Here is a 27,972-nt window from a genome sequence, read left to right as displayed (position 1 = left end):
CCTAACAGAGAAAGATCTCTGGGACAGATAGGACCTGAACCACTCTAAGGCAGCGCCCCTGATACCCACACAGTGCTCTAGACGAGAGATAAGGATGGAGTGATCAATCGTATCAAAGGCAGCTGTGAGGTCTAAGAGCATAAGGATGGCAGAGTCACCAGCGTCTGTAGTGACCAGGAGGTCATTGAATACCCTTAGAAGGGCAGACTCAGTACTGTGAAGCACTTTAAAACCGGATTGAAATATATCGAAAATATTGTGTGCATGTATAAAAGACTGCAGCTGTAAGAGTACGGTTTTCTCCAATATTTTTGAAATAAAAGGAAGCTTCGAGATGGGTCTGTAATTTGAGAAGACAGAAGTGTCCAGATTAGTTTTCTTTATCAGGGGTGCCACAACCGCTTGTTTGAAATAAACTGGCACAGAACCGGACTATAGGCTGCTATTTATAATTATATGGACATTAGGTCCAATAGTGTCCCATACCTCTTTAAAAAGTCGAGGAGGGACTGGGTCTGTGGGACAAGATGATCCATTATAAGGCAGTATCATTACATTTATTGTAGCCATATGCAGTAAGAACATATGATACATAAATAAGTCAAACTACTCATCATTTGGACTTGTATTGGTGCGCACAGAATCTCTCATGCCCCTCTATACTAAACACTACTGTAATTAACCAGACCCGTTTGTAATATTGGCAGTGGCTTCACGTGTTATAGACGCCTCCTAGCGGCATGTGTCCGCACTGCAGCCCATATGCTGAAGCACTGCCCCCTGTGAAATTCCTGACTGCCAGGGTGATTCCTCCGGTCACTGAGGGCTGCTTCCTACTGCAGCCAGCCTAGCGTGCGCTCTGGGGCAAACTATTTAATAACCTCTGGATAAATGATCAACCACTGGAATGATATCTCCAGCGATAAAGGGTGAGTTATGATCCAATAACGCAGTGTCAGTCATATGTATTCTGCAGATCATAGTGCGGACTCAGTAGTGTGTGAAGCTCTGTCTTACGTGTTATAATGTCATGATTCTTAAAGCCTATTAAATGTAGGTTACCGAGCCTTCTTATTTTTATTTCTACAGAACAAAGGCTGTTGCTCAGTGTTAGTCTGAAAGCGTGTTTTTAAAGAAAGGCTAGGGAACACGCCCTAGCTGTCTTTGCTACCTGTATGAAAGGGAATGCTTTCAACTTCATGTGAATGCCCTCAAACTGCGGTCACAAACTGACTGGGGAACTTAACCGTATTTGTTAATGTTTCGAGTTTGTTAGTCGGTGTGTCGGTGTATGGCTCCTCTTTCAACCAGAAAGTCAGACAGCCACTGCGAGACAGTAAAAAAGTCAACTATGTTGCATACGGGTTGACTGGATCCGCAATACCCCCGTGGTGCACCGCAGCTCAGCTGTAAACTGTAACCTGCGGCGGCGGAGTTGACGCGGAGGGATACATTGTAGCACTGCCATTTATCCAGAAAACACGGAACACCCGTTTAAAACCGCTATAACGTGGTTTGGTGTTTCAAGTAGCCTCACATATAGGTTATTGCGGTTAGGGGGGTGCATGAGGGGGGGCTTCAGAGGCCACGGTGATACCAGGGAGTTTCCTGCCGCTAGGTTCGCCTGCCTGACGGGTCACAGGTAGGGGGCTGGGCAGGGAAACCTGCTCTGGAGCTCCTACAGACAGATAAATTAGAGATGAAGACAGACGTGTATTCGCTCCTCTATGTCTAGGCTTATGAAACTCTTCCTTTTTGTTTGACTGTTAAGATTGGATATCTGCTCTGTTTTATTGACCCACTTCTGATGTAAATTGACAGAAATGTAACTTAAATAAAATAGGCGTTTGTTGTGTTGGGCTCATGATATTTGTTCTTGACTATTATTATGCAATTAACATGTGCTTTATCAACAAAATGTCAAGATAGAAGAAATAAGCCCTTCCAAAGCCAAATATACATTTTAAAATAATACGTTTTGTCTTTCAAACTGTCCAAAACCAAAATATATTGTATTTACCATTTTATAATACAGAGGTAAGAACAAAACATCACATTGAGATTAAATGTTCGGCATCAGTGTCAAAATAGTTACATTTAGTAACTATAGATTTTCAATTTATGCCAGAAAACAAGGAAGGTTTTATCATTACCTCAATAAACATATTTGTAACAGATGACAAAGGTATTTATAACTAAATATCACATTGCAGTAGGAATGCACACTGTATCTGACATCCTTGTAGCTGTCTTAGCTAAAGCTGCATGGGAGCAGTGTGACATTGTGAGAGCCAGACCGACATTAAATGGTGACAACAACTGTTCTTCCTCTCTTTAAATTATGCAACAGCCTCATTATCACGAAGACATGTATGTTCTGGATTAGCCTAATGTTGGAGAGTTTATGGATTCTCATTCACTTTTCCTAACAGAATTGTTGTGCATAACAGCTGCAGAGAATATCGATGGCGATGATGACACCTGTCAAGAGCTCTCAGATGTGAGGGTGTGTTTGAGCGTGGCGTGCTACGCGAGTGTGTTGCTGGCTTACAGAGCTCACAGCATGTGTGTTGATATCAGTTATAAGCATTTAATGTTGCAGGGTGAATAATGTTCTACATGATGAACTTTAGTTGGACAGAGTTATTCCAGTCACATCTCTTCTGTCTGCAGTGCATAGTGCCGCATTAGCTGGTAAGGCAAGATGTCAGTCAACTACAACAGCCTTTGTGTTGCCATGGTGATTCTAGTAAACATTATCTCCATTTCATGGAAAGGTCAACAGTCGGACGTCTTAGCCTCTGGCTTGTTCTCAGTGCTGTATTAGAGGGGAAAAGTTGATAATGTTAATCCCTTGATAGGAAATATGTCAGTTAATTGTTTCTTGCCGTCGTCTGTTAACTCATTGCTATTCCACTCCAGCTATGAAGAGCATGTTCTTGTGACTTGCTCGATAGATTATTAGGTAATTGTGGTGGCAAAAAAGTCATAATTCACAAGGCAAAGTATATCAAATGTATCCACACGCTACAGGAAAATAAGACTCTGTAGAAACCCTAGTTATAACATCCAATTTGTAAAAGTAACGCTATACCTAGTGCAAAAGAAGGCCTACCTAAATACAGCTCTAGTTTTCATCATGATGCATTATTTTTATGCAATTCATTCTATGGTGCCTTTCTTGTCCTATTTTTGTCACGTGACTAACAAACCAATTTTTGACATGGATACACACATTTTTACATCCAGTATGAGTTAAACTTCTTAAAGGGGCCCTATGGCCGGCTCTGTTGTGATTGATCAACCACATTTCTCTTTATTCTGTCTGAGTAGGTCCCATGGTCTTAAACACCACAGGTTTATAACAACCCATGAGTCCGTTTACTCACTGACTCAGGATCAGATCATTGTGGTTGCCTAGTAACACCAGCAGAAAAATGCAACAGGTAAAGGCCAAGTGTGAACGAAGCATAAAGGTGTGAGTCATTGTTAATCACACAGACCTGTTATTGAGAGCAGACAGCAGTTTGTAACCAACACTGCACAGAGTTGACATGCTAATGATGCTATTTATAAGCAGATATAATAACCACGACCTCTTTAAATGATAATGATAAATAATAGCTCGTGGTTCTGCTGCGGTTTCTCCGATCCGAGAGGTTAAATACTATGACTCTCAGGAATGTTGATTGAATTCCTCAGAATGAATGAGTCTCATTTGCTCAGTCATGGACAGCAACTTGTGACCGGTCAGACTTCCAAAGTGTCTCGCTGTAATTTCCCCACGTGGCCTGGCACGGAGTTACCTCCTCTCGACCTGAAGTGATATCATTAGCTTATTTTCTTCAATTATGGCGTGAGGAGAGGTGTTATCACGGTGATGATAGAGGCAGAGGGCGTCATGGTTACGCAGGGTGGGATAAGGCGATGGGGAGAAGTGTCAGTATGGCTAGTTTCTAATTATTTATAATTTCTATGATTAACAGATCTTTTTTAGAAGATTATTTCAAAAGTCAGGTCAAATCACAGAATATTTATTTATTGTTTTCGCTGTGGTTTAGTTGAAATGATTATTCTACTAAAGAAAAACTGTTGTTTCCATAGCGGATCAGTGAAGAAAGCAGTGTAGGAAATCAAAGGTGTGCCATAAAAGGCTGAGGGATTTGAGGATGAATCAGTGCTGAGTGTGAATGAGCTACAGGGGGCTTTTCTCTTTTATTCTGCGGAAAGAACGCATGAACAGCTCGCCTGAAAGGAGGGTACGAATTAAAACATAGGGGATCATCTGATCTGGTTCATTAGATGCTTCATTTGCCACTAGAAGTTCTACTCTATAATCAGTGGTCTGCAGAGGTTCACTGCTTCACTAACTTCACAGACTCCCTTTCAAGGTTTGTCCCTGTGCTATAGGGTCAGTCAATCCAGGAGGTTCCTTCCCTAACTGCTTCAGAAAGGTCAATTTGAAGCTCCACACATTTTCCAAATCAGCCCTATTGTCCAAAAACGAATTGAGATGAATGCTGATTGTGAGCTTACACTACATACTGCCATAGGTTGTCCAAGCGTCAGTATTTCCATCATCCAGCAGTTGATGATGGACTGATGTATCATACGTGCAGCGGATCAGAGCTGATGGGTTTACGGCGGCTGACAGCAGATGTCTTGTGTCTCCGGAGTAACTCTGCTCCAGCTCCTCTCTCCGACATGAAAGTACATTCTTGGGCTGTTTACGCACCGCTGTTTGTTCACAGTTTATGCCTCTGGATGTTTACCCTTGAGTTCCTCGAGTCCATGCACAGGTTGTTACACCTGTTAGCTTGTGGGTTTTCAAAAGGCATTTGTAGTTGTTGTCACGTCCTGAAGTTTGGCACACAGTACTACTAAACATGATTCATATTCTCACACCGAATAAAACGGTCTTGTGAGACTCATCCCTTCATGCTTGCTGTAGCCCTTCCTCCTCTTCGCTCCTAGTTGCCAGTGTTTGCCAGGACAAACAGACAAGCCGGCGGCTCAGCGGGGGGGGGGGGGGGGGCTTAGATTACTGTGAAGAACCTGCCAGCCCCCCCCCCCCCCTCCTCCCTACCACAGTTAGGGGATTCCTGTTTCAGCGCCGGACTGGCCCTTAAACTTGAAGTGGTTCCGCTTACCAATTTTCTCTGGCGCGGCAAAGAGAGAAACCACATGTGAGAACGCCCTCGGATCGTGTTTCACTTCAACATAGACCTCAGAGCCTTCCTCTAGTGCTAGTGAGGAGTGTAGTGCTCAGCGGGAAGTATCTGAACAAGTGGGAGACTCCAGATTTAGCGAGGAAACACACAGGGAATAATCGATGAGTTGAGCTGCCCTTTGACTGAACCTGGACCAGGCCCTCATGTAACCCTATTAATCCCTCTTTAGCCGCGGGCCCTTGCTTTTAAGAGGATTAAAACAGGTGATGGAAATGCCTCTGTGATTGCGCCCAGCTTGCTTAGCAGTCATTATTCATCTGCTACATTCCTGCAGTACAGCATTAGCAGTGTCTGGCCACTTCTATCTTGGTCCCTTTAAAGCAAACAGATGGTTCTCCAACCACCTGTAGCTGTATCAGGGGCCGGACCCAGAATCCTTTATCATAAGACCCCAGACATGCAAATCCCTAGTTTGTGCTGTGCTTTGCATGTCAAGGTAATTTGAGCTTTGAGACCCCTGAGTCAGACTTTCATATGAAAATGAGTCAGATAAAAATAAAGTAATTAGTCCTTTTTACATCTTGGAGGAAAACTGGAGATGCCATTGACTAAAGAAGTACACTAACACTCATACACTTGGATGAGTAATCCATTGGTTGACTTAATCGACAGTAGAGTAAAACCACGTTCTTAGGAAAACCCTGCTTCACTCTGCGTGTTGTGCGAGATGAGCAGCAGTAGCAGAGTTGAGGGACGATGTGTCACCTTGTGAGGATGATTCAGGCTTTTCAAATGATTTGCACAACCAGTCCAGCACATCAAAATATACCGTTGCACAACCTTCAAAGCGTTTCAGTCGTCCGACAGTCACACAGACTTGCACATACACACAGATGTGCCGGCACCACAGAACTGGCTCATACTACATGTCTTGTGAGTGTATTTCTGGACCCGGTGAAGTGTGTTTCCCTCGGATAAAGATAGCAGTTTGTGCGGACTAAACCTGAAGGGACTCTTCTTCCTGAATGCAGATAAGCAGGGATGTCTAGTGAGCGTTTCTCACCACCTGCAGGGCGACTGGAGTCATAAATCAGCAGTAAACCTGTCTGAAGGAGAGTTTCAGGGCAGGTTTCGATTGGGAGCCGCTTTAGACCATGTCAGGACAAAGTGGTGGTATGAAAGCGGAGATCGGAAAGTATTTAAAGCACTGGATGATAGATGCAGAAAAATAGGGATGTGTTCACTCTAATACTGTAGAATGATACCCTTAAACATGCTGTCACTTAAAAGGAGAGCCCTCTGGTTAATATCAGCTGTCCTCCTCTTCATAGGATTTATGGAATTGTAATGCCAAGTGTAGGCGCGCTGGATCAGAGTCCATATGTGCAGGGAAGTGTGTGTGTGTGTGTGTGTGTGTAGGTATTATAGGAGTGTTTACGGCCTGCCTCAAGCTATACGCATGACTCACTCCTCTCCCTTTGTGCAGTTAATCACATGTGCGCTTTTAATGTGACTCTTTTGAGCCACATGTATCTCATTCCAACAGCTCTCATCTTTTACTTTGTCTCATAATTCATCTCTGCACACTTTGTCTGACCCTAGCAAATCAAGTGCGCTCTACTACAGCCTCTGATCATCCACCATTTCCTCTTAACGCAGTCTGGAAGCCCCCCACCTGCTCCAGGGACCCTACATGTTATTAGTCCGTGGCTTTTTACTGCTATTAGAAACAATTTGACGCTTAAGTGGGTCCTGCATCTGCACGATTACCCTCTGGGGGAAAGAATGCAGCTTGATTTGACTGGAAATGACTTAATGTAGTCCAATCAGCAATTCCCCTGTAACAGCCACTAATAATAATGCAGTGATTAGTGGATAAAAGCATCAATCAATTTAGATTGACAGTTGACGGCTCACCCTCCAATTGTAAATACCCATGCAAATTGATTATCTGAGTTTCTTTTGTCGTTTCTTTCTTGGAATAATACCTCTAATCCATTTATTCTTACAATGGCCCCAATATGCTGTTGCAGATATAAAATAGAGAAAGAAGAAGTAACTGTTGGCGACACTGTAACCAGCCAGCAGTAAATGATTAAAACAGTACATTAATGATTTGAAATAGGACAAGATAACATGCCCAGGACTACACATATGAATGTAGTCATTAGCTTACATCGAGGTGGAAACTGAATTGTCCTTGGTCCATTTCTGCTGTGACGGGCTCCGGAGCGCAGCAATGCATTATACTGATGCAATCAACAGTTTATGAAAAGTAACCACATGTAGGTAGAACGAGGACACCTTTATCTCTGAGTCCCTGCGACACCTCCATCTTACTCCTGTAAGAAAAAAAGGCTTTTATCTCCCCCACTCTCTCGCTGTGCTCCTCTTCTCTGAGCTTGTCAGTGTCAGGCTTAAACAGTTCGCTGTGTGTCAGAGACTTTAAACTGCCTCTGAACAACAGTTGTCAGCCGCGTGGGAATAAGAGCAAATTGCTCCTTCACGGTAGCAGTGTTTCTTTTATGCTGAATGCTCAGCTGTACCCTCCTGAGAGCTGCATATAACAGTGTTGTTACTGCAAGTGTGTTGCCAGAACATCGCACTTTAAACCTTGAGACTTGATTGATGTCAGACACTGTCACGGTCTTGCCTGCCCCTCCTGTGGGCAGGTTTCCTTGACATTTCACATTTTAAATTCAGATTTCCTCTCCGTCTCGCCCTCCAGGTTGATGTTTCCACACCGGGCGCCCCCAGGGTCGCTTTCCAGCCTGACTGCGGACCGCTCTCCCCCCCTGTCAGCCTCCTGATCAGCCCGCTGACCGCCTGCAGCTCGACCGCACCGCGCACAAGGTTCCTCTGCCTGGACAGCACTGCGTCGCCATGGACACAGAGTCCACCTACTCCGGCTATTCCTACTACTCCGGACGCTCCCGGGGGTCCCACAGGCATGGGTAAGACTAAATGCTACTTAATTAACTACTCCTGTCCTGCCTTTACCTAAAAGGGTCCCTGCCACAGTGTCACTAAACGCTTACCACCTGCAATAGCCCCTCCTCATTTGCAAACATGTAATGCCACAATGTTGGACCAAAACCATTTGAATAACCATTAAGAATACTATAATATGGCCATACGTCTCATGTTGTCTATTTATTTGTTTTGTTGTCTATCTGTCAATGCTTCACCATTGAATTGTGCAGTGTTGTTTCTGCACAGATTTAAACATGTAAACTGTCATCTACTAGCATCATCAAATCATGTTATACATGCCACCCCACATTAAAGAATCAGACCCTGTTGTTGGCGTTTAAAGCCTTCCTCCTATGCCATGAGAAACAGAGATGCTAAATTCCTCATCTTAATTTACTCTTCTAGTTCTTCTTTAAGCAGGAAGTAAAGCCTCCTGTTTGGATAAACTGTATCAGAAAACATCACAGATTAAAGAAACACCCCCCCCCCCTCCTCTCCGGTCAGCATGCTTGGAGCCCACAGCTTGTGTAGGGGCATTAGTCTGTCAGCAGTGAAATGGCTGTAGCTGACAGGCCTCAGGAAGGCAGCGGGGACAGGTGCTGAAGACGGCCGATTGACTGATGAGAGGGGGCTCCTGTTCCACAGCGGCCCCTCCCTCCTCATTGAAGCCCCCCTCTTGCTCCTTCACCATATATCTCTTGGTTTTTCCACTCTTGCTGCCACCAAGTTAAAGGACTTTTGGTCTCAAGCCATTGTCCATTTGTTTGTCCTACACGCTTTAACCCTCATCTTTCCCTTATCATCGTGACATGAATTCAGCAGCTGCCCTCTTTCTCGTTCGCTCTTGACCCCCTTGTGTGTGCGTCCCCCCCACCCCCCCCTTCTTAAATGGATTCCTGGCTACTCTCTGAGGATGGGTCGGCGCAGGCGTATCACTTGTTCCCCACTCGAAGCACATTCCCCCGGGCAGGAATGTGCCCATGTAGCCGAAAGTTACGATGAGAAAAAGTCATGTCGCCTCGTGGCAGTGGTTGTGGTGCGGGCTCCTATCACTTCTTTTCCTGAAGCCTTTCAAGTGATTGACAGTGAATTGGGTAGGAACATATGGGGGTCTCCGCTAAACGCCGTCCCCCCCCCTCCCTTGCTCCTTCACTCCTACCAAGACTGTGCCAAAACCACCGGCTGGCCTCTAATTTGATGTTGGAAAAAAAGAAAGAAATTGTTGCTTTTGAAACCATCTTGCCATCGCCCCTGTGAAGGTCATCTTTCGACGCTGTATGGGTGCTCCGCGTGAGACAGATCTGCATCGCTGTCGTCTAATTACAGTGAAGCCCGGAACAGATGCAGGCACATGGGAGCGCATTTTCATACACATATCACACAGTAACATTGTGTTTTATTTCAAAGTCATGAAACATCCCTCATTTGTCAGAATAGAATTGGACAGGCTGAGGTGTTCATTAACAGACAGGGTTTTTGGAGTTGTTTCCAGCTGGCTTTTGGCCCCCCCTCCTGTGTCAAACAACCCTAGACTAGTGTCCAGGATACTTCCACTAAAGAATCCTCCTGGCTCTTCAGTAATGGCAGAGCCGCAGCTCTATTTCCTGCCAAAAGCTGCAACGACACGGATTTCTTTATTTGCATGTGGGAATTCCTTCTGTTCCCTAAAGACCATGTTCAGTTCCAATTGAGCGAAAGACTCAAACACAAGAGAGCAGTCTTTTTAATAATTAAGGATATTACAGTGATTCCCATCCACTGTTTTATTTATACAGAATCCAGAGCATCACTTACTGTATAAGTGTTGTGATGGCCATTTTTGGATGTATCATAGAATGGATTAATAAAATAATTGGTAGTTACAGCTCTTGTTTTTGTGTTAATCCAAAGAATTGGGTTTTAATCTCAGAATTGGGTTCCTATAAGGAGCATAGTAGTTTGGTATTGGGTAAATTTGATTCAATCCTGAAACTTTCCTAAAGCTTGGCTCCTCCACTCTGCCAATTCTGAGTATTTAAATGGTTATGAAATTGCAAATCTCTTATGAGCAGCTGCTCATGTGGAACATTGGTTCTTTTGATTGGTATAACTCCAATTATTGGGCAGCATGCAGAATTCTGGGACGGAGTGAGTCATTTAAACTAATTCATTTACAGTTCTAGTTCCATTTGAGGGTCACGGATGACCCGCCTGCATTTTATATACATTTCGGAGTCGACCATAATATGTCATTATTGGTTTATTGCCAAAAAATATGTTTTACAAGGAATTTTGTTTGATTTCAGATAACTTTTTTTCAAACAGCTATATTAACTTTGCTGTTACTTTCAAAGTGAACAGCTGAGTGATTATTGAACACTATGTATTTTAGGAGAATATGCTCGTTATCACGAACACGTCTCTTTATGAAGGTCAGCTCTTCCCTCCACCTTGCACTGACTCTCTTGGGAACACTTCTGGTATCCGAAACCCTTTTGTTTCTAACACAACCCTCATGAGTCACAGGAATGTGTCACCTTACTGCAGTGTTATCTGTAGGAGGCTAACCCTAAAGAAAAAGGCGGGCCACATGACTGCTTATCACACGAGTGCCTCTCCACCTCAACATGGATCAACTCCAGACTGCACAGGCTGATTATATTTATACAATGCAGCTTATCAGTCACTTTGAGGTAAACATTATAACACCAAGAATATTAAACTTCATTTGTAGGACCTATTACGCTAAATATATTGCAATTTAAAGTAAATACAAATGGATAATGAAGGTCGATGACAGGAACTTTTTTAGCAACCCCATCACACAGAGCTCTTCATTTCTTGAGAGCTAACAGTTTGAAATGGCCCCTGAGTGTGTGCTTGGTCACTTTTTATTTGGCTTCATGACTCAACCCATTTGGCTGAGTCGGAGCTACACGGGTACCACAAAGCTGGGTATCACACAGGTGTGTGTGTGCCCTGCCAGCCACACACGGAGAACAAATTGATCCTCGGACAGTTGGCGTGCCGTGCTAGTTGGCTCTCCATTAGCCGCCCCGCTATCAGTGAGAGGTGGAGAACGAGACCGCACTCATCCTCAGGTGTTACAGCCAAACTGCTTCTAGAGACTAATTGGCAGGACTGTGCCCCCGCTTGCCAGGCATCTCTACCCCCCACCCCCCCCCTCCCTCTCATCCTCACTGTTCCAAAAAGCCATCTTCGTTTCAGGGAACCTCGCTGGAAGTCAAATTCCATTAATCAAATCATAGCACAGCACGCGGTCGGAATACCAACGAGCCGGGCTGCATGTTAATGAGGCAGGAAGAGGATGTGGGAAGGCTGGTGGTGTGTGTGTGTGTATGTGTGGGGGGGGGGAGCCGGGAGCGAGATTTCCACAGTGCGATCACCCCACAAGCATGCTGGAGGGGGAATGAGAAAACGTGCTGGGGGTGTGGGGGGGGGGGGGGGCTGGCAGACAGAGGCCGATCTGTTCCAACCCCTCCCTGCTCACCACAGGTCTGCTGCCCTGAGTTTCCTGTCTGTGTGCATATACAATTTCAAAATGCAGTTGTAAACAGTCTTTTTCACATTTGTAGTCTCGCCAGCTCTCCAAGAACCAGGTGTCCCGTCACTGTCTGTTACTGACTTTGAATCACGCTCTGCTGGGACTAGCGTGTAAAGACACACATTCACACGTTGTTTTCAAGTGGTTCCCAGCCTAAACATGGAGCGTGTGTGACTACTCATTACAGGTTGTCTTGTAAAGTGGATGTGGGATATGTCTAATTACAAACCCTACTGCAACTAAAATAAGCATGTATATTTGTTTTGCATTTCTTATTGCCTGAAGAAGAGTATTCGTTTCTGTTTTGTGTCACAAGCGTGTTGGATATTGGATATTTTAAAAGAATACAAATCTGTCACTTATTCAGTATATTTCAAACTCTCTAAGCACAATGGAAAGGTTTTAATACGCTTATTTTGTTTTGGTCAATTTTAAATGAAGTTTTCTGGCTTTTATCTTTTATTTCCCCCGGAGATGCTTATTATTCTGCTGACTCGCTGCGGCTCCTTTCCAATGAATAACCACCATCAGTGACAGCCTTTGACTGATGATCCCTCCCGCTGCAGAAACCATTTACACTGATGATGGTAACCATAATAACATTTAAAGTAATAATGATGGCTGTAATGTATTTAAAGGCTTACACGGCCCTAATCTCCTGGATTTATTAGACGAGAATATGTCAGTCACTCTGTCAGTGAGAGGAGTTGCTGCGGGCTATTGTAAAATGAGCTTTCTTTCACTGTGTGCACGTTTGAAGCATTGTGGTGGTAGGAAACGGTGTCCACACTCAAAAGGAAGTACAGGAATAGAGGCGGAAAGCAGACAGGTTAACACCCTTTAATCAAAAACACTTCTATCCATCCAATGTGAGAGTGTACGAGCTGTCAATCATACTGATCCCTGCGCGACCCCTGCAGGCAGGATATCCTGAGATATGGTTATGAATTGTTATTGTGTGGGAAAGTAGCGTTCAAGGTTGTCATTTATACTTCACTAAAAGGCTATTGTTAACGGGCACCAGATCTTATTCAGCTTTGTCAGACTCAATATCAACACTTGCTGATCTAATCAGTGTTGTTAAATTAACAATGTAGCCGATTAGTATGTGTAATGGGAAAGGTGTTGCTTGTAGCGATAGACAAACAGAAAATGATTGCCTGCTCATTGTTTTGGTTTTAGGCTCTTAGCTTTGATGGATTGGTTGAGTCCCACAGCTCTCATCAGCGTCCATTTTGACCACATAACAACACAACATAGCACATAAATCCTGGCAATTGGCTACAAAAAACATTGTCATATCGGATTTCGCCAAATTCTACTTTTGTGTATTGCTACTTGCGGTTGTAACATGGCCGGAAACACCAATCTAATTCTAACGCTGTGCTGCGGTCGACGTGTAAATAAACAAAAAGTAGAACATTTCACAACAGCCTGTGTTCATCTCTTGAAAGACAGAGCATTATGGAAAGGAGATTTGTTACACTTTTGTTCTTATGTCACTTGCAATTAAATAACTTAATACGAATGAAATATTACGCATAGAGACTGCAGGAAACTCAATTAGCAAAGACAATCAAGAAATGCCCTTTGTCTTCTTCAGGCGTGCAGCTGTAAACAAGGACTCCATGATATCTCTTTCATTCACCTGCTGTCCAATATGTTAGTCCATTATTCTCTTTACAGGATGTATTATCTATATGAAATCTGACAGCCATGCCTCTGGAGTCTCTATTCGGTCGGATGTTTCCTGTAAAATACTGTATGTATCACAGTATGTCCGTGATGTCAGCAGCTGGAGGGGGGGGGAGCCAGATGAGGGATTAACTGAGGCTGTGGTAATGCACCGTGCCACGTGGTGGTGTTGATGCTGGGGCGGAGGATATGAAGACCTGCCATTCACACACACTCTTTGCAGGATTAGGGCTGTAAGTGTAGTGGGTCAGTGTGGCTAATGGAGCTCATATGTTAGGGACACAGGGCCTTGTAGTGAGAGTGATGGGGGGGGTGTGAGTGTAGTGAGGAAGGATGTAGAGGGAGGGGTTTAGAGAGGGCCAGAGTTCATATGGGCTTCAGGGAATTAGATGAAACAAAGAGCAGTTTAATTTCTCCTCTTTCACACAGCGATCTGCTTATCTGACTCAAACAGCCGCTTTCACATTGTGTGTGTGTGTGTGTGTGTGTGTGTGTGTGTGTGTGTGTGTGTGTGTGTGTGTGTGTGTGTGTGTGTGTGTGTGTGTGTGTGTGAGACATTACACAACAGTTATTACTCAAACTTGGTTGTTTAGTTGAACCTCATAAGATTAATTTACGTCAATTTTAATAATTAATGTATCATTTTAAGTATTTTTAAAATCTCAATCCCAAACGTTTATACTGGATTTCTTTGATTTCAAAGTTAGTAGTTCTGCATGGCAACAGCCCTAACCCCTTTATGAATTATTCTTGTTTTCCAGGGAGCGAAGCCGGGACAGAGATCGCCACAAGTCCCGCAACAAAGACAGCCGCTCAGAAAAGTCTGTAACGATAAACTCGCCGCCCGCTGAGCCACTGCTGGGCGACTCGTCTGTCCGGGGGGGGGAGCAGGTCCAGGTAGGGCTCAGCACCACTGCACCGTCACACACCTTTACACTCACCAGTTAGGAACCAAGTTGCTTTAGATAGGATACCTCTGCTAGTGATTTACAAGGGATTTAGAGGAAAGGCGATTTGTTGGTCAAACAAGTTGGAAGCATAATTCTGTTTATCAGTCTGGGCTGGGACGGCCGCTATTTGAGGGCAAAAGCCAGAATGACCGGTCCACTTTTGGAAAACTGTGGAAATCTATGAAAAAGGATACGGATGCACAGTTGCTTCTCTACTCATCACACTTTAATTGCGTCCTCTTTTGTTAGTGGCAAACTGTTTATTTCCCTGCTGGGTGGGGGTCCGTTATGGTGGCCCCTGCCAAAATGGACCGGACCAAGAAATAACAGCAGCTAAGCTGTTTCTGACTGTCAGTCAAATTAAAGTCTACCCTCAGAAAGCATGCTGACTCTGATGCTCTACAAATGGATTATGTGATGGATTATTTGATAACGGAGAAATATATGGTAGGAAATGTCCTATTAAATCATTTTTACTCAACTCTAGTATTATGTTCACATTTTGCACCCAGTGGTACTGTTTGTCTAAATGTGTAGGGGCATTTTAGCAAAAGTCAAAACTTTTTTTAGCACTCTTCATGTACTTTACAGAATAATCTAAGGCCATGAGCATCGTCAGGATGGGTCGTTTGGCCATTTGTGCATACGCGCACAAAATTGTTTATTTTGCCAAAATTGAGTCTGTTGAATCATTTGAATTTTTATATAACTGCTCTGGGATTTTGTCACTTAGATAAAAAGGCAAAACAAACGGAAGGCATGTTGATCAGATAGCACTGTGTTAGCTGAGCAGGTTGGCATGTCGAGACGTGAACTTCCTGGTAGCACTCGAGGGATACAAGAGTTCTTGAAGGTGAAATAAAATGAGTAATTGCCAATTTGTAATGGTATTGTTCGGGTAAACCTTATCTATCTGTTTTTTGACGAGTTGTGCAAAGTACTAGTAGTTTCTTCCCAAATATCAGCTGAATAGCAAGACAATTCAAAATAAAGTTTTTTTAGGGCGATCAAAATAATACACAGTATTTCTTACATCAGTATATCAATATAAATTAGGATAATATTACATTCAGCATATCTGGTGATGTTACGGTCCATTCAGCTTTATTTGTAGACCAAGGTTATAAATCAATACATTGTTTCCTGCTTGTGTGAAATGTTATAAATGGAAACAGCATTTGAGTAATGTTGTGGTGAGCTGCAGGGTTATTTCCGAGTCAGGGGTTTGGTCTAATTGCTGGGGTCTGTGACTGTAAACACTTGTAGGTGCTTATTGCATGGTGATGCTACAGGTGCTCAACGTCGTTTGTGCTAGTTCCCATGTTTATTGCCTCAGTTTACAGCCCTGTGCAGATGCTGTCAGACAAATGAGAGGAGGAGAGCTTCATGGCATTTTGATGAGCAGTCATGTAAAACAGTTTAAAATGTTTGCCTTGCTTTGTGCATTGAAAGCAGGACTTTTAACACTTGCTGCTGGCAGGAGTTAAATGCATAATAATAAAAGAGATTTAGCACACAGACAGCCTTGGCTAACCCGAGGATGATCCAAACAACTTCAAGTCAAGTGTTGGGCTTAACCAGCTAAAGGGAAAACATGCACCCAGACGTTCACCATCCTTCACTGACCTACTTGGCGCTCACTTTCCCTTGTGGCAACCCTCGTTAGCATTGCCCGTGTATGTGTGACTGTTTTTTGTGTTTAATTTGAACACATGACAGGATTTGCCACAGAGCACAGCCCTCTTCAGTATTTAGCTGTTCATGTCTTATTCATGCCGTGGCCTGCAGTGGTGCCTCTGACAGGGTGGGGGTGTTGGCTTTAGTTTGAGTAATCAGGCCCACCAATTCTACTGAGAGAGGCTCAGCACAAATCCCCGTGTGTCTGCGTGTGTGCTAAGGCCTCGCGTATACGCTCCCGTCTGTGAATATTCTGTGTGTGAGTCCCAGAGTCTAACTGTGCAGCGCTCATTACTCCACTGCTGGGACTTAATCAGAGCGCTGGCTGACAGAGCAGCACATCGCTCCAGGCAGGGATGTCCTCACAATCCGGCAAAAAAAGTTTCTCATGACTGCGATGTGTCTGTGATGCCTCACCACAGGAAATGATAAAAGACGAGCGGCTCGTGTTACATGGAAAATGTGTCGAAAAACACGACCAGAGATTCGAGATTAACACCAAACCGAAGAAATGTTTAGTGTCGAGGGATGGTGTTTGCATGTGTACTTTTTTATCAAATCACATTCATAGAAATTTCTCCGGATCTTGGGAAATAATATGTATTCTCTTGCCTCATGTCTGTACTCTGCTTATGAAGCTGGAGCCAACAATTTAGCTAAGCCTGAAAGACTGGAATCAGGGGGAAACAAATAGCAGAGTCCAGCTGCAGGCACCTCTTAAACTATTTATCTTTGTGTAATAATCTGTCAAATAAAAAAGGTCTTCATTTTACAGGGGGTTATTTGCAACACTTAGATCCGGCCAATTATCAAGGAACCAGCAGAGATTCGAAGAAGCTACATGACTTTTACACTTGATTCTTTTAAATAGAGCTAGCTGTTCCCTTCCGTTTCCTGTCTTCATGCTAAGCTAGGCTCCATCTCCAACCCTCAGCAAGAAAGCAGATGAGGGTATCTCTTAGTGTTGAAGACTTTTTAACTTGGCTATAAACTGCAAAGCTTTTTGGAGCCAACTTTGTACTTGAAATGGGATTTCAACACTGCTTGTAAATTCAGCTTATCATACTGTTTTTCGATTGCTTGATATGTTTGAACAGAACCCTTCTAGCAGGTTGCTACAATTTCAGGAGGGAGGCCAAAGCTCCAGGCTGTCTGTGTGAATGTGAGAAATACTCTTTGCTCCTTCGTCAGTAACACCTTCAGGTTGGAACCAGTGCTGTCGGTTAATGTCTCTGGCATGTCCATGTCTACTGTATTTTGCTAGCTGGGTGATGGTAAAGACCAATGGAGACGAATATAGCCTGTACTGAGGTATGGAACTTCTATAAGTGAACAGACAATGGCAATAATTGGCTGAATTTACCCTGCTGTTATTGTTGTATGGAACTGAATAGTGAGAGGTGTATTGGAGTAGCTCAGGTCAATGTAGCATGGCATGTCGAACAGGAAGAATGTGATATGTTTAAACCATGAAGCATTCTTTGAGAATTAGCGCCTTCATATACCAACAAGTGGAGAGAGAGAGAAAGTAGAGCCAGGTTTATTTTTAGATGTTCATAGCACTTTGAAGATGGAAGAGGCCTGCTGCCTGAAAAGTAAATACTGAAATCTCAAAATGAAGTAACATGGACCTGGTTCGTCTGGTGCCAAACCGTTGTAGCTTATTTCCAAATGTACGACTTTTAAAGAGGACATATTGTGCTCATGTTCAGGTTCATATGTATTTTGTGTCTCTACTCAACATGTCTCCATGCTTTAATGTTCAAAAAGCTCTTTATTTTTCTCATACTACCTGTCAAAACCTCTTCCATGGCTCCCCTCACTCACACCTTTTTAAACCTCCCATTGTTTCACCTTGCTCGTCCTCCCTTCAGCTCAATTCATTAAACCCAATTAAAGCTGCTTTGTACTCTCAGCTGCTAGCGCTCTCAAGCCGGACCCTCTGTATGGTAGCAGTAGCACTCATGGCATTCCCCGGCAGACCCCAGCACTGGTAGTTTGGTCCATATCTCCACAGCCATGTCTTGGAAGAGCCTGAGCTCTCGTGTTTGGCACCTCTTCCCTGGGGTGAGTTCTTCCCGGGTCCTTTGAGAGCTCCATGGTTTTCCCCTCACTTTTTGTGTGGTGTGTGTGTGTGTGTGTGTGTGTGTGTGTGTGTGTGTGTGTGTGTGTGTGTGTGTGTGTGTGTGTGTGTGTGTGTGTGTGTGGTGTGTGTGTGTGTGTGTGTGTGTGTGTGTGTGTGTGTGTCTGTGTGTGTGTGTGTGTGCTTGTTGTGAGATGCATGCCACGGACAGGGTGCAAGCTCTGTGGGTGGGCAGAGAAAGATATTTGTAACCCTTCCCAAGCTTTTATTCCTTTATTAGTGACTCGTGCACATTAGCAAGACATGCAACCAACTGCCGTACACGGTGGACGTTCATGACTTTAACCCTTAGGCCTTTTGGAGGAGATTGACAGCACTCAGTGATTCACTTGTGATTAACTGTTGCTTTTAGACTGTAGGTTAGGTCGGCACAATCAAATAATATTTCAACTGGTTTCTGGATATACTAAAGTATAGTATTTGAAGGCATTTGACTATTTAAAGCTGTGACAATCCTCGTCACTGTTGCAAAATGACACTGTGTGTCTTCACTAAATATGCGCTTCCTGCGTCAGACAGGAACATGCTAGCACTAGCCACTCACAATATATCTCCCATAAGGAAAAGCTCTCAGTGCTAACTGACCTGAGCTAACCTCTCTGTAGCATGTTAGCTTTGTTGCTAATAGGAGAATATGTTCACTCAGTTAATTCAAACACAGACATATTTCGAGTGTCTGTTAATCATTCCTCTTTGGAAACTGACAGACAAGGTTACATAATAGATTGCAATTGGCTTGCTATTGGCCTAAAGCATGGACGTGCTACTACTATTAGAAATGGATGAATTTCACCCCAATTTTGACGAGTTTTAAATCCTGATTTGAGGGCTTACATATTGTTTTCTCATTGTAAACAAATCCCATGAAGAGACCTAAGTCAACAATGTCTATCTCTCAATATCTTCAAACATTTATATATTCAAGATATACTTTTCAGAAACAACTAGGCACCATTGTTTTAAGCATGCATTTATTGCATTGGTTAGGGAATATTTTAAGCTGCGGATTAATCCACATGTGGAGCTCTAGGGATTATTAATGAGAGCAGAACTGTGGTGTGTCGGATTGCATTGAAAATAAACAGTGTGTGTGTTCATGGTAATGAAAGAAATGGAACCCAGTGCAACAGTGTGGGTCACTGATGTGTTTTTGGACCACAAGAGAAGATAATCAGACCCAGGTTGTTGTGTTCGACTTCTGATCAGTCGGTCGGATGAACAGGTTTTGTCTTGCCTTTTTCCGATCACACACACACACACACACACACACACACACACACACACACACACACACACACACACACACACACACACACACACACACTCTGACACACATGCAGCACCATGACACCACAGTGCCATGACACCACAGTGCTCACTGGGTCAGAAGCAATTGACGGAGAGTGGCGCTGAGGCAGGAGGCGAGCGGAGAATGAGGAAGAGAATTAGAGAGGATGCCTTCAGGGGGAGACGGATAAAAGGAAGGGGGGAGGGAGGGAGAGAGGAGGAAGAGGAGGATGATGGGAAAAACATATTTGGAGTACAGCGATGGCACCTAATTGCTTTTGTTTACTCTCCTCTCTGGACTTTATTTACTGTATTCCTCCTTTCCTTTTCCCCTCCCTCCTCTGCTCCCCCCCTCCATCTCTCTGTCCTCTTATCCCCCCTGCTGTCAGGACATCCCATGTGATCATCTCATCCCTCTTCTTCCTCTCTCCCCGCGCTCCATCGCTCTGTGCCCTTCTCCATAAAGCCCCTGACATTATGTGGCAAGTGAGCGCACAGTCCCATACCATACCTCCTGAGGCATGCTGGGAGAGATTTCTATATACAGACGGATAAAGAGGGGCTGGGCTGAAGATCAGGAGAGAGTCAGGGAGGTTACACACACACACACTCACACACACACACACTCTGGGATGGATCGGGAGAAGGAAAGCAGCACAGAGACAATGTTTGAGAGAGCGGGATTGAGCTAAAGTTTAGCGCTTGAAGATTTCAGGATGCAGTCGCCAACGGTGATGGATGCCGAGGAGGAGGAAGTGTTGCAGGTGCTCGCGGTTTGCCAGACTATAGAGGAGTTTAGGGAAGTGATTGTCACCACCATAGAAGAAGACTCTAATAACTCTCCTCCAGTAGCCAGCTCGGGAACAGGGACTAAACCAAGCCAGGTAAAACTGACAGTTATTGACATAAACAAGTTTAATGAAATGCCTACTGCTGCTGGATGTCATGGTCTTATAGAAATGGCTTTTTCTTTAGGCAAAATGCAGGCATGCACAAACACGTTAGCTTTACAAGACGATAGCTTCAACGCTTCTTAATTATTATATGATGGCTTTTTTTTGCCCGTCTATTAATTGTGTTTAGAGCCTTTATTTCTGAACAGTTGCATATTAAGATTTGGCTGCTCTGTTTTTATTAATATTATACTATTTGTAGAATTAGATTCTATCTGTGGGTGTTTCTGACTTATGTCATCCAGACATTTCTAATAACACATATTTGTTGCCATTTAGCCTTTCAATAAAATTGATAATAATGATGATAAAGAAATGTTTGCATGCCACACACAAAATCAGACACCAAGGGATGTAGTCGTTTCTGACTTTTTATCCCAGATGAATACCACCATGAATTCACTGTGTTTCTGAGACATGGTGACTGTGTAAGTGGTCAGGATTAAGAACACAGCAATACGTGTAGTTGTCTTTAGCTGAGTTTCTTTCATTTGATTTGAACTTAGAAGACGATGCATCTTGTAAGACCACAAATCAGGCATAGACTTTTTGACAAATTCCCTATTATTTTCTCCCACTCTTTCCTCCATTTAATGCATTAAAATCATTGGTGATACATTGATTATTAATAACGTCAATTTGAGCTGTAGAATCTGAAAAAAATAGACATATTGTTGATACAAATAATCCTTAGTTGCAGCCGTAGTGGAGATACTTCAGACACATAGGATAACTCCTAGGGTTAAGATCTAATTACCAGCTTTAAAAAAGAGTTCAAACACTTCATTTAAATTCAAAGTTCTCTTTTCCCCTCGTGGTTACCTGGCCTTTCCGTGAATAATCCATTCCAACCACACTGCAGTTCCCCTCTTCACAAAGTGCTGTTCAGCTGTCAGTCTGCCATTGTCTCACTGTCACTCCTCTATCCTGAGAATTAGTCGAGCAAACTTTTTTCAAGTCCTTCCCCTCCTTGCCCTGACAAGTTCTTGGCAGCTTTGCACGCTGCCCACTGTTTGAACAAAGGAGGCTTTAAATGGCTGTGAAGAGCTCTGTGGGAATGCATGTTGCTATATTTTACAACACACACACACACACACACACACACACACACACACACACACACACACACACACACACACACACACACACACACACACACACACACACACACACACACACACACACACACACACACACACACACACACACACACACACACACACACACACACACACACACACACACACACACACACACACACACACACACACACACACACACACACACACACACCTTGCCTCCCAGGAGTTAGTAGAGTGCACTTGTTCCTGCGCTTTGTTTGCAGCCCACTTACGGCTGAACAACAGAAAGACAGGCTTTTAGTGGATATTTGATTTACTCCAGGAGACAATAGCTGTTATTTATACTTTGCTGGAGAAAGAATGCAGGAAATACTCAGCTGAAAGCTTTGTGAAAGCATGCTGGCTGACATGGCATGCTAAGAGTTTATTTGAAGTTGAAGTCTAGGTATTGCTGTTCATTTTACGTTCTTCAGGTCAGATTGTGCAAAGTATTCCAGTTCCTCTGGTTTTAAATGTTATTAGAGTCATCCAGAGTCGAATATTGTAAACAAAAGTGGTATTTCTTAGTTTTTTGACCAAAAACTGCTAGAACTGTCATGTAATGTATCATTTAAAACACCACGAAGGCCTTTTGAGCCAAGGCCAACCCCAATAGGAAATCCCGACAAACCATCATGTAACTCAATATGATCCAAGCAAGCGAGTGTTCAGATGGCGTGCTGGCTGTGTTTAAAGCTCAGCAGATTCTGTATCATATTGCAGTACTTTACAGCCTGGCCAACATTTCATCAAAGAAATACTTTGATGGCACATTCCTCCTCTTATCAAACCGCTCTCGCTGCAACTGTTTTTAATGATGTCCTATCTTTGCTCGGATGCAGAAGGTGATTTTCTCAACAGTTGGCTGCACATGTTGCTGTTATGGATGTCTTAGCGCTAGAAAACAGCTCTTGTTAGACCTAAGTTAAATGAATCTTAACTTCATTTTCTCCTTTAGTGAGTTTTAAAGGTGCTGAAAGACATTTAATTTTTGACTTTTTACAGGCCAGGCTAACTTGTTCCCCTCTGCCATCAGTCTTTATTAGCTAAGCTAATTGCTCCAGGTTTTACCTTGATATTACACAAAGCTGATATAGACACATTGGCTAAGTGGTATTACATTTCTTATCCAACTCTTGACAAGATCACAAATAAATGTGTTTTCTAACATTTCAAAAAATAGCTGTAAAGGGATATTTTTAGCCAGGCTTGAGTAAACAACGAAAGCTTCTGTAGCTATACGATGCTAATACGCAACCCATTTGTGTATCCTGAAATAGGTAACACATGGAGAAGATACCACTAACTTTAAATCTCCAACATAGTAGATGTACTGTCAACCCTTCTTATTAGAGTAGTTTCATCTGTGTTCCCATTTCCCCTGCCCTTCTCTTCTCTCGTGGAGTGGTATGTGAGAACACGTCATATCGGATGTTTCCATTATTTAGTCTCCACCGGAACGCCTCAGCTCCTCCCAGAGTGAGGAATCGCTTGTAAAACCTTCTCCGATGAATAAATCACCGCAGACGTAGAACAAGAGCAGACCTGACAGGTGTTTAGTTGAAGCGAGTAAATGTAATAGTGAGCGAAGGGTTTCACAGGCTGGTGTATGTGTGCACTAATCCTCTCTGACCCTTGAATTTACACCGCCCCCCCCCCCCTGGATCAATCCCTCTCTTTAATTGGCTGTCTTGTTATCGAACATGTTTCCTGCTCTCGCCCTTCTCCTCTTTGTTCCCTCTGCCTTCACTGCTCCTCTCTGTTTCACCCTCTTTCCTGTAATGAATCGTGCTGCTGGTACTGAACCAGCTCAGCCTGTAGTTGTTGGTTAATCCCGTGAGGAAATGTGGGTCACTAATAATACCTATTTTTAGCCTTGCAGACGAAGGAAAAGCCCAGGTGGAGTAGTAGTAAAGTTCACAACAACAAAAAACATTGTCCTATATTTCCTTCTCATTTAGTCAGGTAGGATTGGGTGAAAAAGGATTGGGCGACTATTTGGATATTTGTTTAATAATTATTCATTTATTTGCTACTTGGATTGATTCAGGCACTGTAAGTTTAATTGGATAGCACCTCTCAACAACACAATTCAAAGTGTTTAAAATGCAACACAAAAAGACTTTAAAGGAGTATTTTGACATTTTTGGATACATGCTAATTTGCCCTTCTAGCTTTGAAAATACCTCCAGTTATCACTCAATAAGACCCTGAGCAAGTCTTTGCTGTGTGAAGTGAGTGATTCAGAGGTCTGAAACAAGCGGTGACTGTTGACGAGTGTCGGCATGAGAAGCTGTGACTCATGTCTCCCCTGGGTGCTGTGCAGGACACTGTGGTCAGAGAGACACTCTCTATATACAGCTAATGCCTATTGATTTCCCTCTCTCACACACACACACACACACACACACACACACACACACACACACACACACACACACACACACACAACACACACACACACACACACACACACACACACACACACACACACACCACACACACACACACACACACACACACACACACACACACACACACACAGGTTTTCATTAGCTAGACTGGAGTCAAACACGATTAAGACTTGAGAATCAAAATGAACTGCACTCAACACCATGTGGATCAGTTGTGTCATAATTACTCATGCAGAAAAACATGTTATAATTAATGGTAAACACTACACATTAATAGGTTTAGCATTCGGTCTTATTAATAGATTACTCAAGTGGGGATTTCTGGCTCAGAGTATGAAAAAATTGCATTTTTAAGGTATATATTTTTAAATACCTAACTAATACATATCTACATAAAGCTTCCCCAGTTGAATAAGCCTACTAACAATTACATCATTTTTGAAATTAATTATAAAGTGTCTAAAAGGCAAATAAGGCATTATTTACTGCTTTTGGTCAAATTAGGAGAATTCTAAAGACCCAAATAAACATAAAGTTAGTAAAAATAATACTAGTAATGTGCATTTTGGATGTTTTCTTTCCTCTAGTCCGGAAGAAAGTTATACAATAGCCCCAATTGCATGTTACAATGCCTGTGGTGTCATACCTAACAATCAGGAGACATTAAAACATGGTCTCACCCATGCTGCTGTGTACCTGCAGGCGGGCTGGTTAACCACCCTGCTGATTTGTGAATCTCTGTATGACCCAGGCTTGTGGCTCGCCTTTGGCCGACCACTTGTCTCTGCTAATATACAAAGAAAATAATGAGGTTGTGCTTACTCTTCTTCTCTGTAGGGGATAATTGCTTCTTGTGAGTAAAAGGCTTGTTGCATTAGTCTCTGTGGAGAGGCCTCTTCAGTCCGCTCGCCTATTATTAATGAAGTGGCTTTCACTGTTCTCTTTCTAAAGCAATCTCCAATCCAATTGACTGGACTGATATATACATTATTTACGTCTGTTTGTGAGTATGTTACATTTTTGTTGTACTACATTCTGTCAGATATATTTATGACCTCCAATTCTCAAGTTAAATACACAGACATTATGAAGTTGACCCAATGTTACTTTTGATTAATAGTTTGCATCTTGTTTGTTGCAGTTTGAAGGAATACTGATGCATGTTATTTCTTATTCTTCATTTGATCCTTTACTTGACATTGGTTAGTTCAAGTTAGATTATATGACCCCACTCATGGCTATGAAAAATACCCACCCCACAACAAATAGACCTGTGACACCAGTACTGTTTGTAATACAGTCATATCTCTTAAATGCGTACTTAAGGTTAATTTACTTGCATGAAGGAATGAGATGCAGACATTCAGCACTCCCAAATGTCAGGCGGCGTATTAACATCTTCCCTCTTTGACCCTTTGAACCCGAGCCTTGCATTCCACCGTCTGGTTTACAGCTCACGGGACGCCGGGTCACTCCCGATGTTTCACTTTTTTTCTACAGCATTGCAGACAGTCAGATGATTATTTACAACCGCATTGTCATGTCAAAGGTCAGATGAGACTGAGATCGGTTTCAGGGGCTGCACCTCAGACTGACTGTGAACAACTACACCGACAAGTCATCGTGAAGGATAGTGCTTTCAGGAACAGCAAATGTTTGGATGTTTGAGGCTCATCATTTTTGTTTTTCAGCCTAAAATAATGGCACAACCAAGGTGTTTCTCTTCTTTGCCTTTGCAGTATGAATATCCTTTGTGTAAATTCAGTCATTAGAATCAGTATTTCCAGCAAAAACAACCTGAGCATTCTGCCTGGTCCTCCATTGTTCCCCTTTATCTGCTGTTTTAACCCCTGAGGCCAGTTGGCTACTCTCTGTCCCAATGCACCACCCTCCCATCCCCCTCAGTCTGAAGTCATCATCATTTCCCCTCTCTGCTAATGCTGGCTGAATTGATTTTTGTAGGACAACACATAAGTTAGCCTCTCAAGGACTCCTAATAAATTAACCATTGTATTTAGGATAATGCAAGAATAAGATATTTGGCACACACACGTTTACTATACTAGTCTAAAGTAAAAAGCTAACGTAAGGTTTTTCTTACCACTGCTACGCTGACGACACCCAATTAATTCTGTCCTTTCCCCGCTCAGAGACCCAGGTCGTCGCACGCATCTCGGCTTGTCTAGCTGACATCTATCAGTGGATGTCTGCTCACCACCTCAAGCTCAACCTTGACAAGACTGAGCTGCTCTTCCTTCCGGGAAAAGATTGTCCCACTCTTGACCTAACAATCAACATCGGCATCTCTGTTGTTTCCCCGACTCAGACTGCAAGGAAACTGGGTGTGACCCTAGATAACAACCTGTCCTTCACTGCAAACATAGCTGCTACAAACCCACTGCTGCAGATACACGCTTTACAACATCAGGAGGATACGTCCCCAGCTGACTCAGAAAACAACGCAGGTTCTGGTCCAGGCTCTCGTCATCTCACGCCTAGACTACTGCAACTCCCTCCTGGCTGGTCTACCTGCATGTGCCATCCGACCTCTGCAGCTCACCCAGAATGCAGCGGTTCGTCTGGTCTTCAACCTTCCTAAATTTCCCACACCACTCCGCTCCCTCCACTGGCTTCCGGTAACTGCTAGAATCCACTTCAAGACACTGGTACTTGCTTACCATGCTGCGAATGGATCTGGCCCTTCCTACATCCAGGACATGGTTAAACCGTACACCCCAGCGCGTGCACTACGCTCTGCATCAGCCAAACGACTCGCTGCACCCTCGCTGCGAGGGGGACCCAAGTTCCCATCGGCGAAAACACGTGGGTTTGCTATCCTGGCTCCAAGATGGTGGAATGAACTCCCCATTGACATCAGGACAGCAGATAGCTTGCACATCTTCCGGCGCAGACTGAAAACTCATCTCTTTCGACTCCACTTCGAGCGATAGAATTATTAACAAAGCACTTATATACTAATAAAGGACTGGCTTATCTAAAGCCAGTTGAGTAGCACTTGAAATGTTTGGCTCTATGAAACCTGATGTACTTATATGATTCTGTTTTCTTCAAGGTTGTGTCTTCCTGGTCGAATGTACTTATTGTAAGTCGCTTTGGATAAAAGCGTCAGCTACATGCAATGCAATGTAATGTAAGGCTGTAAGCAAACTGCATCGTGGTCACATGACTTTGCGCCATCTTTGCTAAGCTAAAGGTGGCTATCTTTCAATTACGTTACGTCGTCTCATTTAGCTACACGTTACCAACCGCTGTTTTTGTGAGACAAATAAGGTCCAGACGGTTCAGACATACATCAGTGGGGTATTTACTATTTACAAGATGTATTTTATATCGTAGAACAAAACATGAAAATCACTTGTGTTAACCACAGACCTGCAGGCATTTAGAAGGAAACATGGGACTTGAAAACCTGAAGTGGTACAATTCGAACTCATTTCAGGGTTTAGGACTCTTTCCTACACACATTTTACTACAGTGGTAATACATTTCAGTAACAGTGTCTATGGTTCATTATCAGTCCCTTGTTCCCTTGCAGCGGCTCACATAGCCGCGTTAGCTCTTGTTATGACTGCAGTGTAAAGAGCTGTTATCTTTCTTGTTCTCGGGCCTCTGCTGACCTTCACTATCTGCGGATGCAGTCAGACCCAGACGTCAGCGTAAAGCTCAGTTGGCAGCTCGCTCTGTTTACTTTTCCCACTTCCTATCTATTCCTTTCTTTCTCACGTGCTTGGAAATAACCTCCCATGTCTTTTTTGTTGAGCTGACGTCAGAAGTAAAAAAAACAATCCACTGCACGAGCCCCAGGTATTGGAACATGTTTCCCATTCTAATTCACTCGAGTGAGAAAAAGCTCAGATAGGAGCTTTAATATTTTTCTATCATCTGATGCCGTCTCTCACATTTTCCCCTGGAGCAGAGTAGCTGTACTGGGCCCACTCTGCCATTGTGGATTTGTTATTGTGCATTTGCTAGACCTGCTGAAGTCACTGGGTGCATCTGAATCCCCTTCAATGTGCCTTTCAC

The 27,972-nt window shown here is 43.4% G+C and overlaps 1 protein-coding gene across 2 annotated transcripts in view; it reads left to right on the top strand.

Annotated features, from left to right (window-relative positions):
* Positions 1-772: 772 nt before the first annotated feature.
* Positions 773-27,972, top strand: part of LOC117546706 (vang-like protein 1) — a 41,456-nt gene continuing 14,256 nt past the window's right edge. For both annotated transcript variants that reach the window (XM_034217046.1, XM_034217043.1), the window contains exons 1-3: positions 773-929; positions 7,900-8,125; positions 14,145-14,280. In XM_034217046.1, coding sequence (XP_034072937.1) covers positions 8,055-8,125; positions 14,145-14,280 — 207 coding nt within the window. In that variant the 5' untranslated portion in view covers positions 773-929; positions 7,900-8,054. The remainder of the gene's footprint in view (positions 930-7,899; positions 8,126-14,144; positions 14,281-27,972) is intronic.

This window comes from Gymnodraco acuticeps, unplaced genomic scaffold, assembly GCF_902827175.1.
Source record: "Gymnodraco acuticeps unplaced genomic scaffold, fGymAcu1.1, whole genome shotgun sequence".
Lineage (NCBI taxonomy): Eukaryota > Metazoa > Chordata > Actinopteri > Perciformes > Bathydraconidae > Gymnodraco > Gymnodraco acuticeps.
This window is presented reverse-complemented; position numbering and strand designations above follow the sequence as displayed.